At 31.9% G+C, this 21559-nt stretch overlaps 1 protein-coding gene across 1 annotated transcript in view; it reads left to right on the forward strand.

The window, feature by feature from the left end:
* The window catches only part of LOC132757273 (uncharacterized), a 167263-nt gene that overhangs the window by 35591 nt on the left and 110113 nt on the right, over nucleotides 1–21559 (forward strand). The window contains exons 30-58 of the mRNA XM_060748524.1: nucleotides 290–428; nucleotides 717–935; nucleotides 1472–1538; nucleotides 3693–3856; nucleotides 4457–4578; nucleotides 5143–5284; nucleotides 7435–7668; nucleotides 7924–7966; nucleotides 8238–8380; nucleotides 8555–8686; nucleotides 9823–10071; nucleotides 10727–10781; nucleotides 10965–11128; nucleotides 11415–11588; nucleotides 11704–11916; nucleotides 12163–12205; nucleotides 12392–12549; nucleotides 12897–13079; nucleotides 13402–13614; nucleotides 13842–13884; nucleotides 14045–14139; nucleotides 14518–14691; nucleotides 15190–15399; nucleotides 16286–16328; nucleotides 16630–16790; nucleotides 17083–17259; nucleotides 17507–17759; nucleotides 20816–20970; nucleotides 21355–21525. Of these exons, the coding sequence (XP_060604507.1) occupies nucleotides 290–428; nucleotides 717–935; nucleotides 1472–1538; nucleotides 3693–3856; nucleotides 4457–4578; nucleotides 5143–5284; nucleotides 7435–7668; nucleotides 7924–7966; nucleotides 8238–8380; nucleotides 8555–8686; nucleotides 9823–10071; nucleotides 10727–10781; nucleotides 10965–11128; nucleotides 11415–11588; nucleotides 11704–11916; nucleotides 12163–12205; nucleotides 12392–12549; nucleotides 12897–13079; nucleotides 13402–13614; nucleotides 13842–13884; nucleotides 14045–14139; nucleotides 14518–14691; nucleotides 15190–15399; nucleotides 16286–16328; nucleotides 16630–16790; nucleotides 17083–17259; nucleotides 17507–17759; nucleotides 20816–20970; nucleotides 21355–21525 (4339 nt within the window). The remainder of the gene's footprint in view (nucleotides 1–289; nucleotides 429–716; nucleotides 936–1471; nucleotides 1539–3692; nucleotides 3857–4456; nucleotides 4579–5142; nucleotides 5285–7434; nucleotides 7669–7923; nucleotides 7967–8237; nucleotides 8381–8554; nucleotides 8687–9822; nucleotides 10072–10726; nucleotides 10782–10964; nucleotides 11129–11414; nucleotides 11589–11703; nucleotides 11917–12162; nucleotides 12206–12391; nucleotides 12550–12896; nucleotides 13080–13401; nucleotides 13615–13841; nucleotides 13885–14044; nucleotides 14140–14517; nucleotides 14692–15189; nucleotides 15400–16285; nucleotides 16329–16629; nucleotides 16791–17082; nucleotides 17260–17506; nucleotides 17760–20815; nucleotides 20971–21354; nucleotides 21526–21559) is intronic.

The following is a 21559-nucleotide window of genomic DNA, read 5'->3' on the forward strand; positions in this document are numbered from 1 at the left end:
TATATCGAATACTTTGTATTTAATAGAAAAGAATGTGGATGGTTTTAGTAAAAGAGCACCAGTATGTGTAAATGCGATGAAACAGTCTACAACTACGATTTGACGAACCTTAATTACTTTACAGCATTGTATATTATTATAATTGTACTATGATTCCTTGTCACTAATTGAAAAATAATTGTCCAACTTTCAGGCTAAATATTGATATATATTTCTTCTTACAACAAATCTTGTATCAAATCTGAAATTGTCCTTGTAATGTTTTGAACTTCATATAATCAATTTCAAGGGCGCGATCGACCAAGAAACGTGCGGTAGCCCATACTATATGTCAGATGAGGATTTAGAAAATAAATTACTTAACAGAGGAAAAGAAGCAAAGGGCAACAGAGATGAAATGATAAAAGAGCTGCTGAAAGTTGAACATAGTATGATATAAACCTTGAAGTATTTTGCATTGTACAAATATTAAGAAAAAAACCCCCAAAACTTCTTGATCATGACAAAGAAAGCAAATTGCATTATGCAAGTTATTTTAGTTTTCACAAATATTTTCATCAACGAAAATTATAGAACCATTAATACTTGTCAGCGAGCAACTAAGATAAAAGAGTTTTCATTTTTTATCTGGTTCAGTTATATTTAACGTAAATTGAAATAAAATTATTCACAAGACTAAAGGACAATAAAAGATAATATTTTATTTTCGTTTTCAGCATGTCCTTCTATATCATTCTCACTTCCAACAAGTAAAACGTTATACTGCACACTGGATGAGAAATGTTTGGGTTTGGAGTGTTGTCTTACACTGGAAGCTTTTGATTTACTACAGAAAACATTCCGAGCTTATATAAGACTAGATCCAGACCCCCTAGCGCTTTCTGTTGGATTGGATTCATGGAAATATGTTCTAAACTCGAGCAGTCTTCAAGGCGGTAAAACCTTACTAAAATTGTCTTTAGTGAAAAGAGTCAATTAGGATGATCCAGTTACACAAACATTGTTTCTACAAACGAACAAAAAATGCTGGCTAAGAAATAAAGCTGTGTTGATAAAAACCGTTAAAGTTATATCTCCATTTACTCTTGATTTATTAACGAAATGTATGCTTGTCTCAGATTAGAAATATAGTAATTCATGTTTGATATCATTTTCTACGATTGAAATATTTGTGACATATAAAATGACAGTTAAAATTTTGTGTAGGGAATGATATCACAAAGTCACAACAGTCAAAAGAACATGTCAATTCGATGACGCCATATTGGTCGTGAACATTTCATTCATAAATTTTATTTCGTAAACACAACATGAGCTGTTTTTGAGTCATTATTACAACAGCTCTGGTATAGATTCTAAGCAATAAAAATATAAAAATTTCATAAAAAATGGGGTTCGTCTGTATATTCTGCAATTAAAGGGGGAATTATATTTTAATAAACATTACATTTTTCGTCTGATTGATTTACAGAAATCGACGATGTTTTGCAAACAAACATAAAGTTTGACTTTTTGGACGGTCATGAAATCATTATTAGGTAAGACATTTATTACTGTGCAATGTATTTAAGAACAGTTCCGAGTACGTTTAAATTAAAAACCTTTTTATGCCCCCACAAAGTGGGGAGCATATAGCGTTGCACTTGTCCGTCCGTCCGTACGTCTATCTGTCCGAGCAAACATTTTGGGTTGAGGGCTATATAACAGTAAAGAGAACAAAAGAGAACAATAGGTTCATTCCGTGATCAAAGGGTTTATGGGCTAATAGCCCTTAAGAAAACAAAGAAAATAACAAAGAAATTAGCCCCTAAACCCAAAATGTTGGAACGTCCCGAAATCTTGTGAACGCAACTCCTCTTAAGCCGGATGGCAGATTTTGCTTAAAGGGATGTACAACGTTAATGTGTAGATGGTAGTAAAGGAAGGAATTTTCGCTGCGACCAAATTTAACAGAATTATGGCCCTTTGTTGATTTTTTCACGATATACTATGTAGACATTTTGTGAAAGCAACTCCTCTTAACCGGATGGCAGATTTTGCTTAAACTTCCAGGGATGAACAACCTTAATGTGTAGATGGTAGTAAAGGAAGAAATTTTTGCTGCGACCAAATTTAACAGAATATGACCCTTTGTTGATTTTTTCACTATATACCATATAGAAATTTTGTGAACGCAACTCCTCTTAAACCGGATGGCAGATTTTGCTTAAACTTCTAGGGATTATCAACCTTAATGTGTAGATTGAAGTAAAGGAAGGAATTTTTGCTGCGACCAAATGTAACAGAATAATGGCCCTTTGTTGATTTTTTCAATATATACCATATAGAAATTTTGGCAGATTTTAATAAAAAGTCCCACATAAAAATCTTATATACAGATATGCATGCTCTTGTTTACGAGCACATCTGCACAGTGGGGACATCCGTGTCCTTTGGACACTGTTCTAGTTGTAAACAATGCTCATTTTATTAATCAAAAAATGATATAGGTCCTAATGGTGTTTATCGGTTATTTGACACCGGTTTGTAGTTTTGATCATTAGAAATTGACCACGCTGGACATAGAGACTGTATTATTTCGATTTTAACAATACGAAATAAGAGAGGTTACTAACGCTATTTTTTTCAAACGGAGAACATTTCCGTTGCCATGGCAGTTGCATCATTAAAATAAAATACAAAACATGTCCTGTTACTGTCTGTGATGTTAGTTTAGCATTCTATAACAAGAAAACAAAAAAGGAAATGGAAAATATCAAAACATTTATTTCTTTTGGTGCCTTTGTTAATTCATTTTAAAGGAGGGAGTACATGTAAAAAGAAATGCCAGTGTTTATTCGCAGAATTACACCGGTTATTTCCTTCTTCGAATATAGTGGCACAGTGACGGATCATGTTGGAATATTAGATATATAATCAATGTCACGGTTCAGAACTGTTCACTATTTATGGGAGAAGATGTGTAAGCGGCCGGATAGCTCAGTCGGTAGAGCCGCGGTACGATATTCCGACGGTCCCGGGTTCGAGACACGGTCAGGCTGCTCATTTTTCTCACCTGTGACATTTGGCGCCCAACGGGGGACCGTGACTGATAAAGCTCAGAGTTTAATTTACATTGCACTGTAACTCTGTGAAATTCGAGGACGAATTTCAATATAGCAGAGGAGTATTTCACTGTTCAGAACTGTGCATTATTTAGGGGAGAAGATGTGTAAGCGGCCGGATAGCTCAGTCGGTAGAGCCGCGGTACGGTATTCCGACTGTCCCGGGTTCAAGTCCCGGTCAGGCTGCACATTTTTCTCACCTGTGACATTTGCTATTAATATTCAAAATGAATATTTAAATCTTCTTTTTTATATTGTGAAATTACACCAATTTTCTTGTTTGTTCGGAAACATAACATTCTAACTGTATGCATGTACCCTTCTTTTGAAATTTAATTATTGTAACCGGTGTTTTTCATTTCGTACTAACAACACACTAGGAAAAAGTGTGGATATTCTGACAATCGGGCAGATATGGTTTAATTACATATACACATTTTTCACATTTTCTTGTATTTTCATGGTGTTATTAAATTTTTTCTTTATAAAAGATATTGTATTGGATATTTTCGTTGCAATTGTAACAAAAATAGCTATTAATTTTTTTCCATCACGTTTGTCATTAAATTTCTCCCTTACGTTGCATAGGTACAAGATTTTCGCCAATGTAAAAGGATTGAAGATATCATTAGCAGTTGGACTTTGTGATCCTGTTGACTTAGACGACTGTGTAATAGAAATTGATCTACTGAAAGAAGCTGTATTTCATTTCCCGAAATTAAACGCCAATGGAACAATTACATTTGAACAGCGTAAATATTTATTTTATTAATCTATCATAATTTTAGTTGAACTTGATTGCAGAACAACGACTTTGTTTCAGGGATGGCAACGGGTACCGATTCTAGTATTCGATCACGATTCCGACAGAGTGCCCGGTTTTCATTTCTGTCAAACCTGTCCAGAAATTGAAAACCGTAATTTATAATAGTGACATCGTCCGCAATGCACTTCCGTTTTCTATTTTGATGCACGTGGTTTACTTGTACTATGAATTCGTTGAATGTACCCTGAAAGGAGTAGGAAAAAATTTGATACATGCGTATATAATATACGTACCATTGCATTTAACCATTTTCAAGTGCGTATTATGAAGTAAATGCAAATTTTTATTACTTGTTTTGTATATACACCATTAAAATAAGTTGGCACCTAGTATATGAAATATGATCATACAATCAATTGAACTGTGTAAACTGAAACCTTTCAGAAAGAATTTTGCAAAGGTATGAAATATGAACAAACAATTATAAATAAAGATAAAAGAATAATAGTTTTAGTTTGACATTTGAAATCAATAAAATTGGAAATGTATAACATAATAATACATTCAGTTTTTTTTTCGTCTGCAGCGGATTTTTCAGAAATGTACGAAGACGCCAAAAAGAGCTTGGTTGAAGGTGGTGAAAAGTTGGCGGAGGTTGCAGCAGATGAACTTATTGAGGCATTTCTTGACGCTCTTGGTATTCCAGATGTAAGCAAAGTTTAACAGAATAACTTTACCGAATTCCATAATTTCTTTTTTTTCTCCAAAAACAAATCGCTCAATTTCACAATTGGAAAATGAACGTAGCAGTATTAGAACTGATAATAAAATGCATGGTATTATGAATATATACTAAGAGAATTTTGTAATATCATTTTTTAAAATGTACTGCACTAAATAAGAAGTTTCAGCTGATATTAAACATTAGCAGTCTGTTTTAGATACATGTATTTACTTTTTAGAGAAATCAATATTATATTTATTTATCAGATTTGACATTAAGATTTTGAAAACGCTAGTCATTTTCACATGTAATTATTTACAATGAAAAACCCACAAACAAAACATTTTTTTTCATAACAAATCCTCCCTGCCAATTCAAGAATTAGACTATTATTTTAATCCAATTTTTAAGCATTCTTGTAGTTTTCTGAAGATTGTTTTCTTTACACACAATTATTTTAATTATTTAATTTTATCATTTTTCATATGATATCTTTCGGTACAAAATTGAATTATATAATCACTTTATTTCAACATATACCTTTGTAGGAACTACTTCTTGACGGACAGCCTTATCAAGCAGCGAACACATTAGAAATGAATGAATTAATTGAATATTTAGAAGACAAAAATCTTCCAACTTATGGAACACTAGAAGATCTTCGAGAGAGATACAAAAATACTGAACTTAGTATGATATAAAATAAATATTATAAGAATATTTTAATTGAACACTTTTAAGTTTAATTTATAATATAGATATGTGAACAGATCCAGAATTTTGTATTATCTCATTATTGTGTCCCCACTTTAGGGGGGAGGGACATTTAGATTTACCCTTGTCCCTCCGTCCTTCCGTCCGTCCGTTCTCTTTTGTGTCGCACGAAGCTCAAAAGTATTTGACCTAGAGTCATTAAACTTTATAGGAATGTTGATTAGCATGTGTAGTTGTGCATCTGGGTATTTTCGTGTGGATATATTTAGTACTTTTAGAGTAATTGTCCTTGACTTAGTAAAAATTTACAATTTTCAACTTGTGTCGCATGTAACTCAAAAAGTATTTGACCTGGTGTCATGAAACTTTACAGGAATGTTGATCAGCATGTGAAGTTGTGCACCTGGGTATTTTGTGTGAATATATTTATTATTTTTAGAGTTATTGCCCTTGACTTAGTAAAAATTTGCAATTTTCAACTTTGTCGCATGTAACTCAAAAAGTATTTGACCTAGTGGCATGAAACTTTACGGGAGTGCTGGTCAGCATGTATTGTTGTGCACCTGGGTATTTTTATGTGGATATATTAAGTATTTTTAGAGTTATTGCCCTTGACTTAGTAAAAATTTACAATTTTCAACTTGTGTCGCAGTAACCCAAAAAGTATTTGACCTAGTATCATGAAACTTTACAGAAATGTTGATCAGCATGTGTAGTTGTGAACCTGGGTATTTTTGTGTGGATATATTAAGTATTTTTAGAGTTATTGCCCTTGACTTAGTAAAAATTTACAATTTTCAACTTGTGTCGCAGTAACCCAAAAAGTATTTGACCTAGTATCATGAAACTTTACAGAAATGTTGATCAGCATGTGTAGTTGTGAACCTGGGTATTTTGTGTGGATATATTAAGTAATTTTAGAGTTGTTGCCCTTGACTAAGTAAAAATTAACAATTTTCAACTTGCGTCGCACGTAACTCAAAAAGTATTTGACCTAGTGTCTTTACAGGAATGTTGATCAGCATGTCAAGTTGTGCACCTGGGTATTTTTGTGTGGATATATGAAGTATTTTTGGAGTTATTGCCATTGACTAAGTAAAAATTTGCAATTTTTAATTTGTGTCGCACATATCTCAAAAAGTATGAGACCTAGAGTCACGACACCTGACAGGAATGTTGCTCAGCATATATAGTTGTGCACCTTGGGTTCCGCTTGTGGATTTATTCTGTTTTGTTTGAGTTATTGCCCTTGACTTAGTAAATGTTTGCAATTTGCAACTTGTGTCACATGTAGCTCATAAGTATTTGACCTATGGTCATTAATCTTTACAAGAATGTTGATCAGCATGTGAAGTTATGCACCTGGGTATTTTCATGTGGATATGTTGGTATATGTATATTTTAGTGTATTTGCCCTTGATTTCGTAAAATTAACGATTTTCAACTTGTTTTGCACGTAAATCAAAAAGTATTTGATCTAATGTCATGAAACTTTACAGGAATGTTGCTCAGCATGTAAAGTTGTGCACCTGGGGTTTTCTTGAGGATTTATCCTGCTTTGTCAGATTTATTGCCCTTGACTTAGTGAAAACCGTTCCATTATGTTGTGTTATTTGTTCCTAGAGTGCTTGAATTAGAATCAACCAACTTTACAGGAATAATGATCAATATCACTGTAAAACTTTGCACTTGGGGTTTTGAATGTGGATTTTATTTCAGTTTTGCTAGAGTTATTGCCCTTGACTTAGTATAAATTTGCAATTTTAATTTGTTCATGCATAACTCAAAAAATATTTGACCTGTAGGTCTGAAAGTTAACAAGAATGTTTGTTAGCCATGTACCTATGCACTTTGGGGTTTGCTTGTGGATTTATTCAGTATTCGTAAAGTTCTTGCCCTTGACTTAGTAAAAGATGTTTAGTTTTCAACTTGTGGCACTTGTAGCCCAAAGGATATTTGACCTGAAGTCATAATATTAACAAAACAGTGGACTGTGGGGGCACCCGTGTCCTATGAACACATTTCTAGTTAAATCTTATTTAAACACACATTTCTAAATGACATCTATTATTTATTAAGTTACGTCTACAAATTAATTAATTTTGAAAAAAAATCTTATCTTTAAGGCTGTAGTCTTACTGGAAAACAGATCAGCCTTCCGGCTCTTCCATTTGACTTTTTACACTACACAATATCAGACGACTGCATGCGTATTGACGCATATGCAGAGATACGAATTCCTGCTGTCGATTACACCCGAACATTCTCCGCTTACGTAGAGCTAGATCCATGCCGTTACGTCATCAAAGCTGCATTTGAGAGATACAATATCACGTTGATACTTTTTGAGTACAATTGGGGTATTTGTACATATTTGATTATAGTAATAAGAGTAGTTACTTTTAAAATTAACCTTCTTATGCTGTAAGGCTGTAATCAGCTTAGAATTTTTTAGATATACTACTTTAAATGAGATGAAACTTATTATATAATAATAATTAGTTTCTCATTCTAGCCATTTTTTTGTTTGTTTGTTTGTTTGATATTTTTGTTTTTATTGATGTTGTTTTTTAACTGAACATTTCGAGTGTGTGTTTTTTTACTGTACGTATTAGGAACAAAAGAGATGCTCAAGCTGGTGGAAGATGTATATGTCACGTAAGTGGTTATTTAAAGTAATTAAATCATTAAAGGGGAAACTATTGACTTTGAAATCTTTGATATTTATAACCGAATTAATTTTGAATGTTAAACGATACCCTGCACTTGGGTTTATTTGAACAGTTATAGGGTTTACTTTTATTAAGCTAGCTTTTATCCATAAAGATAATTCAATGACATTAGTTTGTTTTCCTATAAGATTGCATGATATATACTTATATTACTTATGATACACGTGATGCAATAATTTTCATTTTTAACTTTTCAGATTCAGAATAGATAAAGATGATATCAAGAAAGTATTTATTATCGATCTTGGCATCAAATGCAAGGCTGCAAATATCGATCAGGAACTATTGAAAGGATTTGAAATACCTATACCAATCTGTAACGGCAAATTTTCATTACAAGGTAAAGACATCCTGTTTAGAATGAATAGATTGAATTGAACATATCTTGCTGTATCTGAATTTCTTCATATTCAATGAATATTCCATTTGTCTTATATATCAATTTTTCTTTAATTTATATATTTACTACTTTGTTAATAAAAATGTATTTTAATGTCATAATTCTTTTTTATAGGAAGCTTATCAAGTATTAAAGAAGCTCTAGGTGGTCAAATTAACAGAGAAGTATTTGACCTTTTGCTCAAACAACTCGGAATTGATGAAATTATACAAGAAGGTTCTTGCAAAGTACCATCACCTCCTTCTGGTCAGTTGATATTATAAAATAAAAAAAAATAGAAAGAAACACTACTGAATTTTCATTCACATTTACCAGGCCAATGATATTAAAACGATCAAACATTCATTTTTATACGGGTCGTATTATGGAAACGCCCCTTGCTTGCGGTCGGAAGGTGTCCAGTTTTGTCCGAGCATCATGGGTGAATATAAGAACTACTCTCTAAAAATATTTACCACCAAATGACGTAGTGTCTTGCACAGAAATTAGGTATTAAAGCCTAGGTAACTCTTAGATCTTAGATGTACTTTGTAAGAAGAAAACGCTTGTAGGGAGCCAAACCGCTATGCATTTAGGCAATTATTAAAAAAATAAACACAAAATTTCACATTTGTGAGTGTTGCGAGCACAGTTTATATCCTGTAGAAAGGTCAAATATCAGATGCAAAATATGGAAATGTCTTTACTGACAAATTAGCATAATGCGGGTCAATATTTGTAAAATAAATATGAACAAGGAAGATCAATTGCAAGGGACGGGTAACAAAAGACGATGAAATGTCAAGATATTGTTCGGAGCATATCTGTTACACGCATGGATAAATTTTTAGGATAGGCTCTACTTGATACAAATGTCGAAAAACAAATAGATGAAATAGTGTGCACATGAACCAGATCTCAAGGTCATGGTCATTCTTAAAAACACTTTTCCTGAGTGAAAGTTACACAAATGTTCACATTTACTAGATGAAGTGTTACGCGCAGAATTCAAATTCAGATTTTTATAGAAATGTTCACCATCAGGTGACTGAAGGGCGTATATTGTGACAATGGAACTGTTGTTTTTATGCTTTCCTTATTTCTCCCGTTATTTCTTTGATGTATTTATCTCCAATTGAATTTGATATCTAACCTGCATCAATGTCCTTGTTTCTATGTTCTAAACAATTCATCGTATGAGTAAGGATCCATGTTTTGTAAACTTCTGTAAAATACTCTGTATAATTCCATGCAATTTAAATTTGAATCAAGAGTACTTTGAGTTAATATACCTTCAAACATGTATTATTTACGTTGTTGTTCTTGTCGTCGCTTGTTGATATTATTACGGATTGGGGTGATTTGAGATTTTTGCGTGTTATTTATTGATGTATTTTTTTCAGGCTGTCCACCTGCTATGAATATTTTAAATATGATACCTCCAGTTATGAGGAATATTTTGCAATGTGAACTGGCTGACAACTGTTTTGGTGTATCTTGTTGTGTAAGCCTTAACTTCACAATACCGTTTTCATCGATTGAAATTACCGTTTCATTTCCGGTGTGGTTTAAAATGGATCCTTGCGATTTTCGACTAGACACCGGAATAGGATCGTTACAATTTGAGGAGCAACTTCTTAAATACGAATGGGGTATTTTTCTTCGAAATTATTTTCTTAACTTTTAACTTCACTAGTTTTTACTACCTCCCCCCGCCCCATGATGAACACGAAAGAGAAAATCTGAACGAAGTTTTAAATTTCATATGCATCTGACTATGTAATACATGGCCAGTTGAAGACTGAATTTTAAATACAAAAGAAAATGTTATGATATATTTATAGAATACATGTATAATTATAACTAATATGCATGAAATAATATTTGCTCTTTTTAAAGCAGTATTAATCCCTGATCCTGAATTCATCATAATTATATTATTTAATCTTGTTAATACATCATTATGTTGATGATTACGATTTAACTTAGCACATTATTGACTGTAATAACCACCGACCATTATTTTGGGTGATGAAAAGGAGCATATATTTAAGCGCTTTTAACAATATTATTAGTTTCATTATAACAATAATAGATATCGATATTGAATGCGTCTGCTGATAGGGTAAAAATCGGGTTCAATTGAATTATGTACTGATATGCCAGTTTTAAGAAAATGCTGCCTTATGTTATATTGTCATGGATTTCCACAAGTTCAATTATAGCTTCGAAAAAATGTAAAGATCCAATTCCCATAAACAAATACATATGCCAGTTGGTTTTAAGTATCATTTGAATGTGTTTCAGGTAAAGAGTCAATGATACCAATCGGTTCAGGAAATGAAGCACCGATAAAAATAATGTAAGTGAATAATTGATATAAGTATATATTTAAATAAATGAATTTTATTCTTCTTCAAACTGTGAAATTTTATTATCAACTTATTTATACTTGAGGAAATATATTTTTGAAGAGAATTTTGCAGAGATGATTTTTGTATACCTTGCATTTTGACAGTATAAATTTTACATATTTATATAACAGCTATGCCATAGACAACTACGACGACGGCTTTATCATAGATCTACGTGTTGATATATGTTTACCTATTGGCGATGAAACACACTGCATACCAAAAGATGGCTTGTCATTATTAGATAAAGAAATGATACCTGCATGCAGCTTAACGGCTTGGTCAAATATAACAAGTAATTATCAAAGTTTTAGAAAATATTTCAGTTATAATTTTATGTTTTTTCAATTGCATTGATCATTTTATGAAAGCAGTAGAAAAGGTGTATAGCAAGTTTTTTTTATATTGTCAGAGATTCTCCGTATTCTAAGTACATGTATGTGTTTGTATTATATTTTATCACAATTATATTAAGCATTTTACGAGAATGATAAAACGGAACATTTATATTTGACAATATGTCAGCTATTTATAACGTAGTTTGTGGACCATTGTTATATTATTTGTCGACTGTGTTCCAGATTTCTCATTCAACGACTGGTTGCAAGCAAAAGGAGAAAATATTGGTGATCAACTGTCTGACGCTGGAAGGGACGCTCTGGTAGACCTACTCGGTTTAAATGACCTTTTACTCTCACCCCCATGTGACCGGAAAAGAAGTCCTTACAGCCCTTCACTTAAGGGGTGGAACAACTGTAAGACATTTATTTTACTATTCATTGTAAAAGTTCATGACTTAACGTGTAATAATTATGTGATATGTTTCTTACAAATTTTGCCATACCTCTGACTATAACCTTTGTGTTACAGTGTGTCCACTCAGTTTTGTGAATCTACCGACATTACCAAGTATTGTTTCATGTAGCGTTCCCGATTACTGTACAGGGATTAACTGTTGTCTAGACGTAGAGCAGATTGGTTTGTCAATTAACGCGTTTATTGACGTCAACATGTGCAATTACATCATATCGGGCGGAATCGAAACTCAGAAATTTAAGTTCTCACTCTTTAACTACGAATGGGGTAAGATTATATCCGGCATACACATCATTATGTTCATTTAGTAACAATTTGTCTTTTTTAATGAATTCATTTTTATGCATGACAAACGCCCTTTTAATTATTTCATTTAAATGCATATAAATAGGTTATAAATGTGTTTTTAAATTAAAAATAAAGCCATTACAAACACTATTTAAATACTAAAATTAATTTTCCATTAACTACTTGTTATGAATAGATAAATAACATGAACAGTATGATTTTCAGGCAAGACAGTAACGAAGTCAATCAAAGACTTTTTCAGAGTGAGGTAAATATTTATCAACATAAATAGAATAGACATAGATACAAATTAATGTTCTTTAGAGATATTAGTATTGTTTGAAAATAAATGTGCAAGTTATATACGAGTTATTTGTTAATTTTACCAGAACTTTATACTTTTTTGTATAAAATTGTTTTAATTGAATCGTTTTATTCACGTTTTATCTACTAGTTACTCAATAAAAAAGCCAAGTAATGAGAAGGTGTTCATCATGACTCTGCAAATAGCCGTTTGTCTTGAAAAGGATGGCAGTTGTATGTTTGAAAAGAAACTACTAGATGGAACAAAGGTCCCACAAGTTGGATGTGACATGTCGTTTAACTTTTCAAGTTAGTTTTGTTTAATCATTGTATTAGTTATCTTATTGTTAAAGGATATTTTGGCCCCAACATGTGAAATCTTTATTGAGGTAATTTCTATATGAACATTATTTGTAACCATGTGGGAAAGCTCCTTGGCATTAAATTACTGAAATACTGCTGATAGTTAATATTCTGTTGCGCAAAAAGGAATACTGGTTTAAATCAAAATTTTATTTGACCTTTAAGAAAACGAATGATGCTTTTCAGCAAATGTTTGTTTCAATTGAAAATATGTCGCAATTTTGATGATATTTTTTTCTGAAATTGTTCATGTTTTTTCTTATGCGAATATCTTTACCTTTTTTTATTTACAGATTTCTCTGTAGCATCATGGCTAGAGAACAACGGTCTTGGGCATTTAAGCCCAATAGACAGTTTATGGGGGGATGCTATAAAGTTCGTAACTGAAGTTATTGGCCTTGACAAGTATTTCCTTGAAGAGCAGTGTGATGTATCTAAAGATCCTTACAAAAATGCAACAATGAGTTGGAATAATGGTAAGACAAAAGATTATATTTCATTCTTTGGATGATTTTATGTTTTCCTAACACGTGTATGTTTATTGCTGAGTATTATGTATTTTGTTAATTAGATTTTTAAATATTTAAAAAAGCGATCATTAACAAACTACCTGTCACGGCTATTGAAAATTCTATATAGGAAGTATGAAGCACGCTTTTTGAGTTTTAAGTCATTGAAATAAATAAGGTATCTATTATAATCATGCTTTAAAGTAATATGCGGTAAAATTAAATTGGAAACTGTTTGATCGAAACAAAATATATATTTGTTTCTTTTTTTTATCAAACTTTATTCCAGAGTGTCCAAAGCTTAAACTTGATTTACCCAGTTTACCAGGATCAACAATTTGTCATTTTTCATCTTCATGCACAGCAATAGATTGTTGCATTTGGGTAGATTATCTAAAACGTTCGTTGCAAGCGACTTTCAACATTGACTTCTGCAATTTTACTATCCGAGGAAACTTGGAAACAACATCCTTTAGCTTTAATGTCATCGATTACAAATGGGGTTAGTTTTCATTGTTTGATCTGTTTGCGAATAAATTTAAATTGAAACTCTGATCATGTTATGGAATAAGGAAGTAACAGTTATGTTACTTAAGATAACCATAATTTACACCAGGAGATTTATGAAATTTCAGCAAATAAGTAAAGAGTAATAGAATTATGACCATTATGTTTGTGCGTATTTATCTTTTATTGAAAGGTTAACATGATAAACATTTTGCATTTTAGGACGACAAGCAGAGGAAACACTATTAGAGCTGATTAAAATCAAGTATGTCACTATATTTTTTTCATTTTCATTTTCAAATTGAATATTTTAACGATGACTTTTCATTCTTAAGATATCAACATCATGTGCATCAAATGAAAATACTGTACTTTTTCGCCTATGGTTGCAGTTCCTTAAAATGTGTCTATCTATTCAATTACAGATACAAAATTGACAAAACAGAAAAGAACTTCGTCGTGGACCTTTCTGTGGCCGTGTGTATGGATTCAAATGCTCCGTGTCAATTTTCTACAGACAATTTTTGAGAATACAATGATTCCCATTCCAGTTTGTAATCTTGATGCAGGATTAAGTTCAGGGAGTATGGAATTAATTTGATTTTCAAATATAAAATATTCCGATATAGACATATTTTTTGCCAATATCGCTTCAAAGATTGTGAAATGTTCGAGTGATTTAAAGGTGCTTTATTGATTTAGACACAGATGCTAAGGATTGTGTTCCTATAACATAATAACGGATGAACAAATACTGTTGAACATGTCATAATTCAGATATTTTTACGCAAGCACAATGTAAGTTCCAATATTTAGTTAAAGATACAAATGATATTCGCTGACTGTATTTAAATTAAATTATTGAAATTGATAATCTAGTGTATATGATTTTATTTAGATTTTTCACTCAACAAATGGCTGAAAGATGTCGGACATACGTTGGATGACAATCTTCCGTCGTCATTGGTTACCCTTCTTCTGAGCCAATTGAACATTGATAAATTTCAACAGAAACCTCCGTGTACTTCATCTGATCAACTTTATCGAGATGCAATGGATGGTTGGACATCAGGTAATCCTAAGCAATGCTAAATAGAAACATTATATTTTATTGAAATATCACCCAGTTAAAGATGTTGTACACACCCATTACTACATATAAGTAATGGGCGTGTATATATTATATCTGAAACGCAAGATTATGTCGACAAGGTGATATAGTCTGTTTATTTTTGTGAACGTCTTACATCTCTCTAAGATCAAGATATATTAAATTAAATTGTTCATATAACCCATATGATATATGATAGATCTACACGTATCTGCACTTATATTGAATTATTTTACAGATTCCTTGCTTTGCATGAAAAATAAATCACATTGGTCTTTTAAAGTTAATCTTTAATTTTGTAAGTGCTAATTATTCCCTTTTTTCTGCTGTAATTGAAATGGAAAATTAAACTACTGCTTCCGTTTCGTAAAAGAAAATATTTGGTTCAAAAGAACTGAAAATATAGTCAAATAAATTTGCATACACAGATATATCAGTGTATATTTTAATCAATTACAGAATGTAATGCATCCATTACCTTACCTGCATTACCGGAAGAGATTGTTTGTCACATGACTGACTATTGTACTGGTGTTGACTGTTGTTTAACCGTGGATATTTTAAGAACGACAATTCATGCTAAATTCCTTCTTGATACATGCAAGTACAAACTAACCATGGGAATTGAAAGATTGGAAGAGGAAGTGCTATTGCTTGACTATAAATGGGGTTAGTTTACATACGCTATTATTTTCAATTTTAGTTACAGACATATTTTGTATCATTCATGGAATTTCAAAATTTATAGGTCTACTTTTGGCAGATTAACTTTTAAAGTAATGAATGGTAATATGTATTCTCAGTGCCTAAAAGGCAGATGGGTCCTCATTTAGCCTAGAAAAGCTACCTACTTACCTTCATTTTACCTACCCACAGGTATTCGGTGTGTTTAAAAGATCATAATGACCACCCTCCCCTCTCCCACATGCTACAACCTGACTACCTTATTAATTAATTAATTAATGAACTAATCAATTAAAAAATTGATGACTATATAAATTGACGCCAATTAAAATAGTCTTCTTTTTTTTATTTAATAAGTTGGTTGTAGCATGTGGGATGGTGGTGACACACGCCGAATACCTGTGTACCTACCTACGTACATACATACATACGCTGTAACTTTTAACAGTATCAGTTTATTCTCTTATTATTTTAAAAAAGGCTTGTCATATTCTGTTTTTGTTTCGGGTCCGCCTGGGCTTCTTGCCACTGGTTCTTGTTGCTGGGTCGTATGGGGGTTGCGTTCATTGAACGCCGCCTTTCCTTGTTGATCTTGTTTATCATATTTTATCGTATTGCCATATAATTGCTAAGTCAATAACAATATATACAAATTAAATTTGCTCTTTTGTTAATACATCGTTACAATACTTTATCATAATTTGAAAATCTTAAAACATAGTGTCAAAAGTAGTTTAAAATAAAAAAGAAAAACATTCTGATGTATTATTAAACGACAAATCTAATATATACCTTTAATTTTCTTTACACTTACATGCTTTTTTCATTTTGATTGTGTGAATTATTTTCAAATGACAAGAAATATTTTTAGGTCAGCTGAGTCAGTTTTCCATTGGAGGTTTCTTCCGAATAGAGTAAGGGTTTGACATTATTATTGAGCAAAGTTATTATAAATGAATATTCAAATAGTCTGTGTCATGGCTTTGCATATTACACATTATATCTTTCAAAATGTTTTATACGTGAACTCATATTTTAATTTTTATAATAACTCGTGTTTATATGCTAGGTAAAATAATTTTCCAATTCATGTGTAGGATTATTGTCACGCACACGCAATTCATTTCGTATAAACATGTAAAATAACTTTATTGAATAGTTTACAGTGATTTGTTTTAAGACCTGCAATATTTTTGCTAATTGTACTTTCTGCAGATATAAAATAGATGATTTACAGAGTGAAAAAAAGTTCATAGTAAACGTCAAGCTGAAAATATGTTTCGAAAATGACGAGTGTTTGTTTGGAATGGATATTCTAACGAATGCATATGTGCCAAAGCCATTGTGCGACTGGAACTCTGGAATTGCCATACCAGGTAATACTTATTAAAAGCGAATTCAATGACTGAATACATTTTTGTATCAGTTATATATCAATACACAACATCTTCACTATAATGTTAGGCCCAAATGTAAAATAAAATATATCTAAACAGTTTAACAATTCAGGACTTTGCACAGTTATTAAGTTTAGTTATGTTATGGACCAACCATACTACAAAATGGAAATTGTGAGATATTTCATGAAATTCGTTTTGATTTATGTTAACTATTCTTCGTTCATGTTAAATCAAATAATATTAAAGTATTCTGGTACTTTTTTTACAGAGTTTTCAGTAACTGACTGGATAAACCAACAAGGCTATAATGTGATTGATGATAATTTGAAGGACTTTATGATTGAAAAGTTATTTGATGCACTTGGGATTGCAAAATATCTTGACGATAATGAATGCAGTGGTATAGCTTACCCATTTGTGAATGATACAAATGGCTGGACATCAGGTAGGATTTGTTTTATGTAATTTCGAGAGTTTCAGACATGAACACATAATATACCGACATTTCATTTGCTGTTTTATCTGATGTATAAGGTGCATGTGAAAGGTGAAGATCATCAGATTTTAGCATATAACTAGAACTACTTCAATATGTATATGTGTTGATTTATATTTGTTTATACAGTAAGTTGGAAATATTTACATTAAAAAGTTAATTGTTAATACATCTATTTCGTTTGTTTTTAATCTAGAGTGTCCAAAGACCATAGACAGCGCTGTGCTTCCAGGATATATAAAATGCCACGTTCCATCATACTGTACCGGAATAGATTGTTGCGTCCGCGTTGGCTTAGTTAAAAGATCATTTAAAGTTTATCTACACCTTGATGCTTGCAATTACATATTTGCTATTGGTATCGAAAAGTTTGGATTCAATATATCATTGCTTGATTACCAATGGGGTAAAACAGAAGAATTTTCCATGATGGGTGCGTTACGTGTAAGGTAAGAGGTCATAATTTTCATGAACGTTTATATGATGGCATTACCGGTCAACGCGTCTGACGTATAATGTAAGGATCGCTAGCCACGTGAGTTTAAACTATATCAGGTACAAGCCATTGTTTAGTTGACGACGAAACTTTACATTCATTGCTAATTGCAGTACTGGTTTATATTGAGAACGGATTTAAGGGTGTGTCAATAATCTTATAGATTTCTACACAATAGAACTAAAATGAGTTATGTATTACAATTTTATTTTTCATGATTTCATGATAAATTGACATTTTGAACGAAATTGTTCTTAAAGGGAAAGACAAGGTTAAAATAAAAACTTGATTTCAGAAAAAAGAATACTATAAATAATAAGTCTGCAAATTTTCTGCCGCCAAATAATAATATTAAACGAATGATAACAAAATTTAAATCGCTAAATCACCGATTTCTACAAATTGGTAAGCGCGGCCATGTTTGTGTATTGGCCGTATAAAAACAGGTGCGCGTGATGTCATTTCCCCACATCTTTTAGATTCATGATAAATCTTGTTGAATCGTAAGGAAATATTAATATAATAAAGTATTGATCAGACAATTTAATTTTCACAGGAGGTGTAGAGGAGATTTTGTATGGTTCAAAATACGTAACAATATCAAAAAAAAAAAATAAAAATAAAAAATAAAGAAACGTACGGCTAGCCAAAAGTTCTAGCCGTACGTGAGTCACGAACGACTAGCCAGGACGCACTGTATTGTCTAGCCGTACGGCAATTTTCAAAATTATATGGAAGTCGAACGTTATAAAATTGTTGATTTTCATGCTTATCATTTGTTGTTTAATTTGTATGAAATCATTTTTGTTAATTTTAAGCACATGGATCGAATAAAAAATGATCGGAGTGGAATAAATAAATAAAAAGAACATTGAATGGAAAAAAAACGGTGAAATGCAAAAATAATTATATAATTTTCAAAACAGTAGATAAATATCGAACATAAAAGCACAGTCAATCAATTAATTAGCCTTAATTAAAACCTATCCAGGGACTGACAATAGAATTTTAGAATGCCTTTCACGGAACATGCAAACTTTCCTTGTTACAGTACCGTCGGTAATTGTCGCAATTATCAAGAGCCTAACAACAATCATTTTCAGTGTTTGTTGTTTTGTTGTTTTTTTTCATATAAAAGGTGTCGAAAATTAAACTTAATGAAACAAAAAAGGATTATTATTATCAAAAATTTGTAAACTATTTCAATTGGTGTAAATGCAAGCAAAGGCTATTTTTTCTCGACATCTTGCGATGACAAAGATCGATATATATAGCGATCAAGGCGATTAATCTCTAAAAAGTTAACATCCAAAGACAATTAATGCTGTTTCTTGGTTAAAATCCTCGCTTAAAGTCATAAAATAACATATGCACTTTCGACTTCCATAAAATTTTGAAAAGTGTCGTACGGCTAGCCAATACAGCGTGTCCTTGCTAGTCGTATGTGACTCACGTACGGCTAAAACTTTTGGCTAGCCGTACGGGCCCGTACGCTAGCCACTTCCATTATAAAAACCCTACTAAAACGTGTTCTTAATAGTACATATAATTAATTTTTTGAAGTTTGATTCAGACTTTCAAATTTAAAGGTGTGAACATATGTTATAATTGATGTACACATTTCAAAAATATGAGCAACTGTTTTGAAAAGTAAATTGTTAACATGTCTGTCAACGTATGATGCTGCGCATCGTAATCGTAGCCTAATATTAACTGCAGGCAAATCATTTTTATTGGCTGCTCAAAAATCTAATTTGCATAATTTATTCACACAATTGCTGGTTCTTACTACTTATGTCTAATACTGCGCATTGTCCATTTTAATTGTTCCTAATTTGCACCAAATGCTCCTGTCACACTGTGTACTGACGATTTTTATTGCTCCTTGTATGCCTCTGTGCCGACAGACCTTTTGATCATGCACAATGTTGCTCTAATTGGTTAATCGCCCTTGTCAAATATTCTAATGACGAAATAGACATCTATTTTTTTTTACGCTTCATCAGTGAACTGAATGACCTTAGGGGGAATTCGGTTCCACACCTGTCAAATTGTACTGTAGTTAATTACAGCACGTCATAAAATAGCAACACATTTTTTTTTCAGTTCCCAATAATCATTTTAAATATTAAGTAGATTTATGATTTTTTGTTTTATTGGATTAAATTTACGGTAGAAGAAATGCGTATCTGTCGGGGAAAGGAATTTGGTAAGTAGATAACGTGGAAAAAAAGCTTTGGGGAACTGGATAAACCCGAGAATATGCGTAATTATAGGGGAATGGGCAACCTGTTGCTGTTGGTACCAGTTTTGACTGGGTGCCTAAATAACTTTACGGACAGTTTTGTTTTCATGCGATATAAGCCTGTCTAGCGAAAATTAAGTACAAAATAAAAGGATATATCGTCAATTTGAAGAAGTTTCTCAGTAGTACCCAAAGTAAATTTATGGTTTATCTTTGAAAATTAAGCAGTCATTGCTTTTAAAAATCATGTGGTGGGATCATCAGCAAGCTTGAGTATCGGGCAAATGATAATTAATGTCGCGGCGTCTTCAATTAATTAATTAAAGCAATTCAGTTCCATATGATGTTTTCATAAATAATATATAATTTACGCAATTAAATTAATAAGTTCTTCATCAAGATATATTTCAGTTGTACCAGCGTGTACACCTATACCGGAAGTGGGTATAACACGTCACAATCTCGGTCTCGTCTGTCTCGCGAGAATGGCAGAACGCCAAAATGGCGGCGCCCATGAACTTATTTCTCAAGTAAAAAATAGTGTCTTTAAACACGAATTTCTCTCTTATAGGGTTGATGTCAATATGGAAACTGTCATGGTTCCTCTTTTTAAATGATGAATATTTATATTAGACAGACATCAATCCATCCATTCTTATTCCTTTAAAATGAACGTATAACGTTTTCTATCTGTAGTAAGTTATTCATAAAGACATATGAAAATTAACAACACGGAATTATATGCTGTTTTTTTATATTTAAAGGTATTCCATCATGAACCTAGAAGCTGAAAAACAGTACGTTCTTAATTTACAAATGTCAATATGCATGAAATCAGCTGCGTGCGAAGAAAATCTCGTTCTGTTAGAAGATGCCCGTATACCAAAAATAGGCTGTGACTGGAATACGTCCCTTTCTGGTATATACAAAATATATCTTTATATATTTAGGATTTTGAATAAATTTCTTCGGACAGATTAAAAAAAAACACTTTACATTCGTTGTTTATTTATGAGAATGATTATGATATACATTTATAAAAGATCATTCGTTCAGAACTTCAATGTGCTTAAGAAAATTTTATTTGAGTAGACATTTTAAACATAATTTAGCCGCCGATATTTGTTTGTATTTATCATAGAAAAAAATGTGTTTTCTTTATTATCATTTATAATACACGCGACTCCGTACAATACGATAATTTTGGGAAATATCATGTTTTGTCTTAATCTTTATCAGTTCCAGGTTGTGAGTGTCCTCATTTTCATAATCACTTTAAACCTGTAACTATTTGTATTTGTAGATTTCAATCTAGACAAGTACCTGGAGGGTATTGGTCAACAGCTAGAATATATCGGAGACAATTTACCAGCTATTGTTGCTGATAAACTTCTTGAGAAGCTTGGAGTGTCTATGTATATGCTGCAAAACAGGTGTACAACTTCAGCTGTGACAGTCAACAAATTAGAAAACAGTATGACACTTATTTCATATTGCCTGGTCATTTA

The sequence above is a fragment of the Ruditapes philippinarum genome, unplaced genomic scaffold (assembly GCF_026571515.1).
Source record: "Ruditapes philippinarum isolate M1 unplaced genomic scaffold, ASM2657151v2 ctg770_1_1_1_1, whole genome shotgun sequence".
Lineage (NCBI taxonomy): Eukaryota > Metazoa > Mollusca > Bivalvia > Venerida > Veneridae > Ruditapes > Ruditapes philippinarum.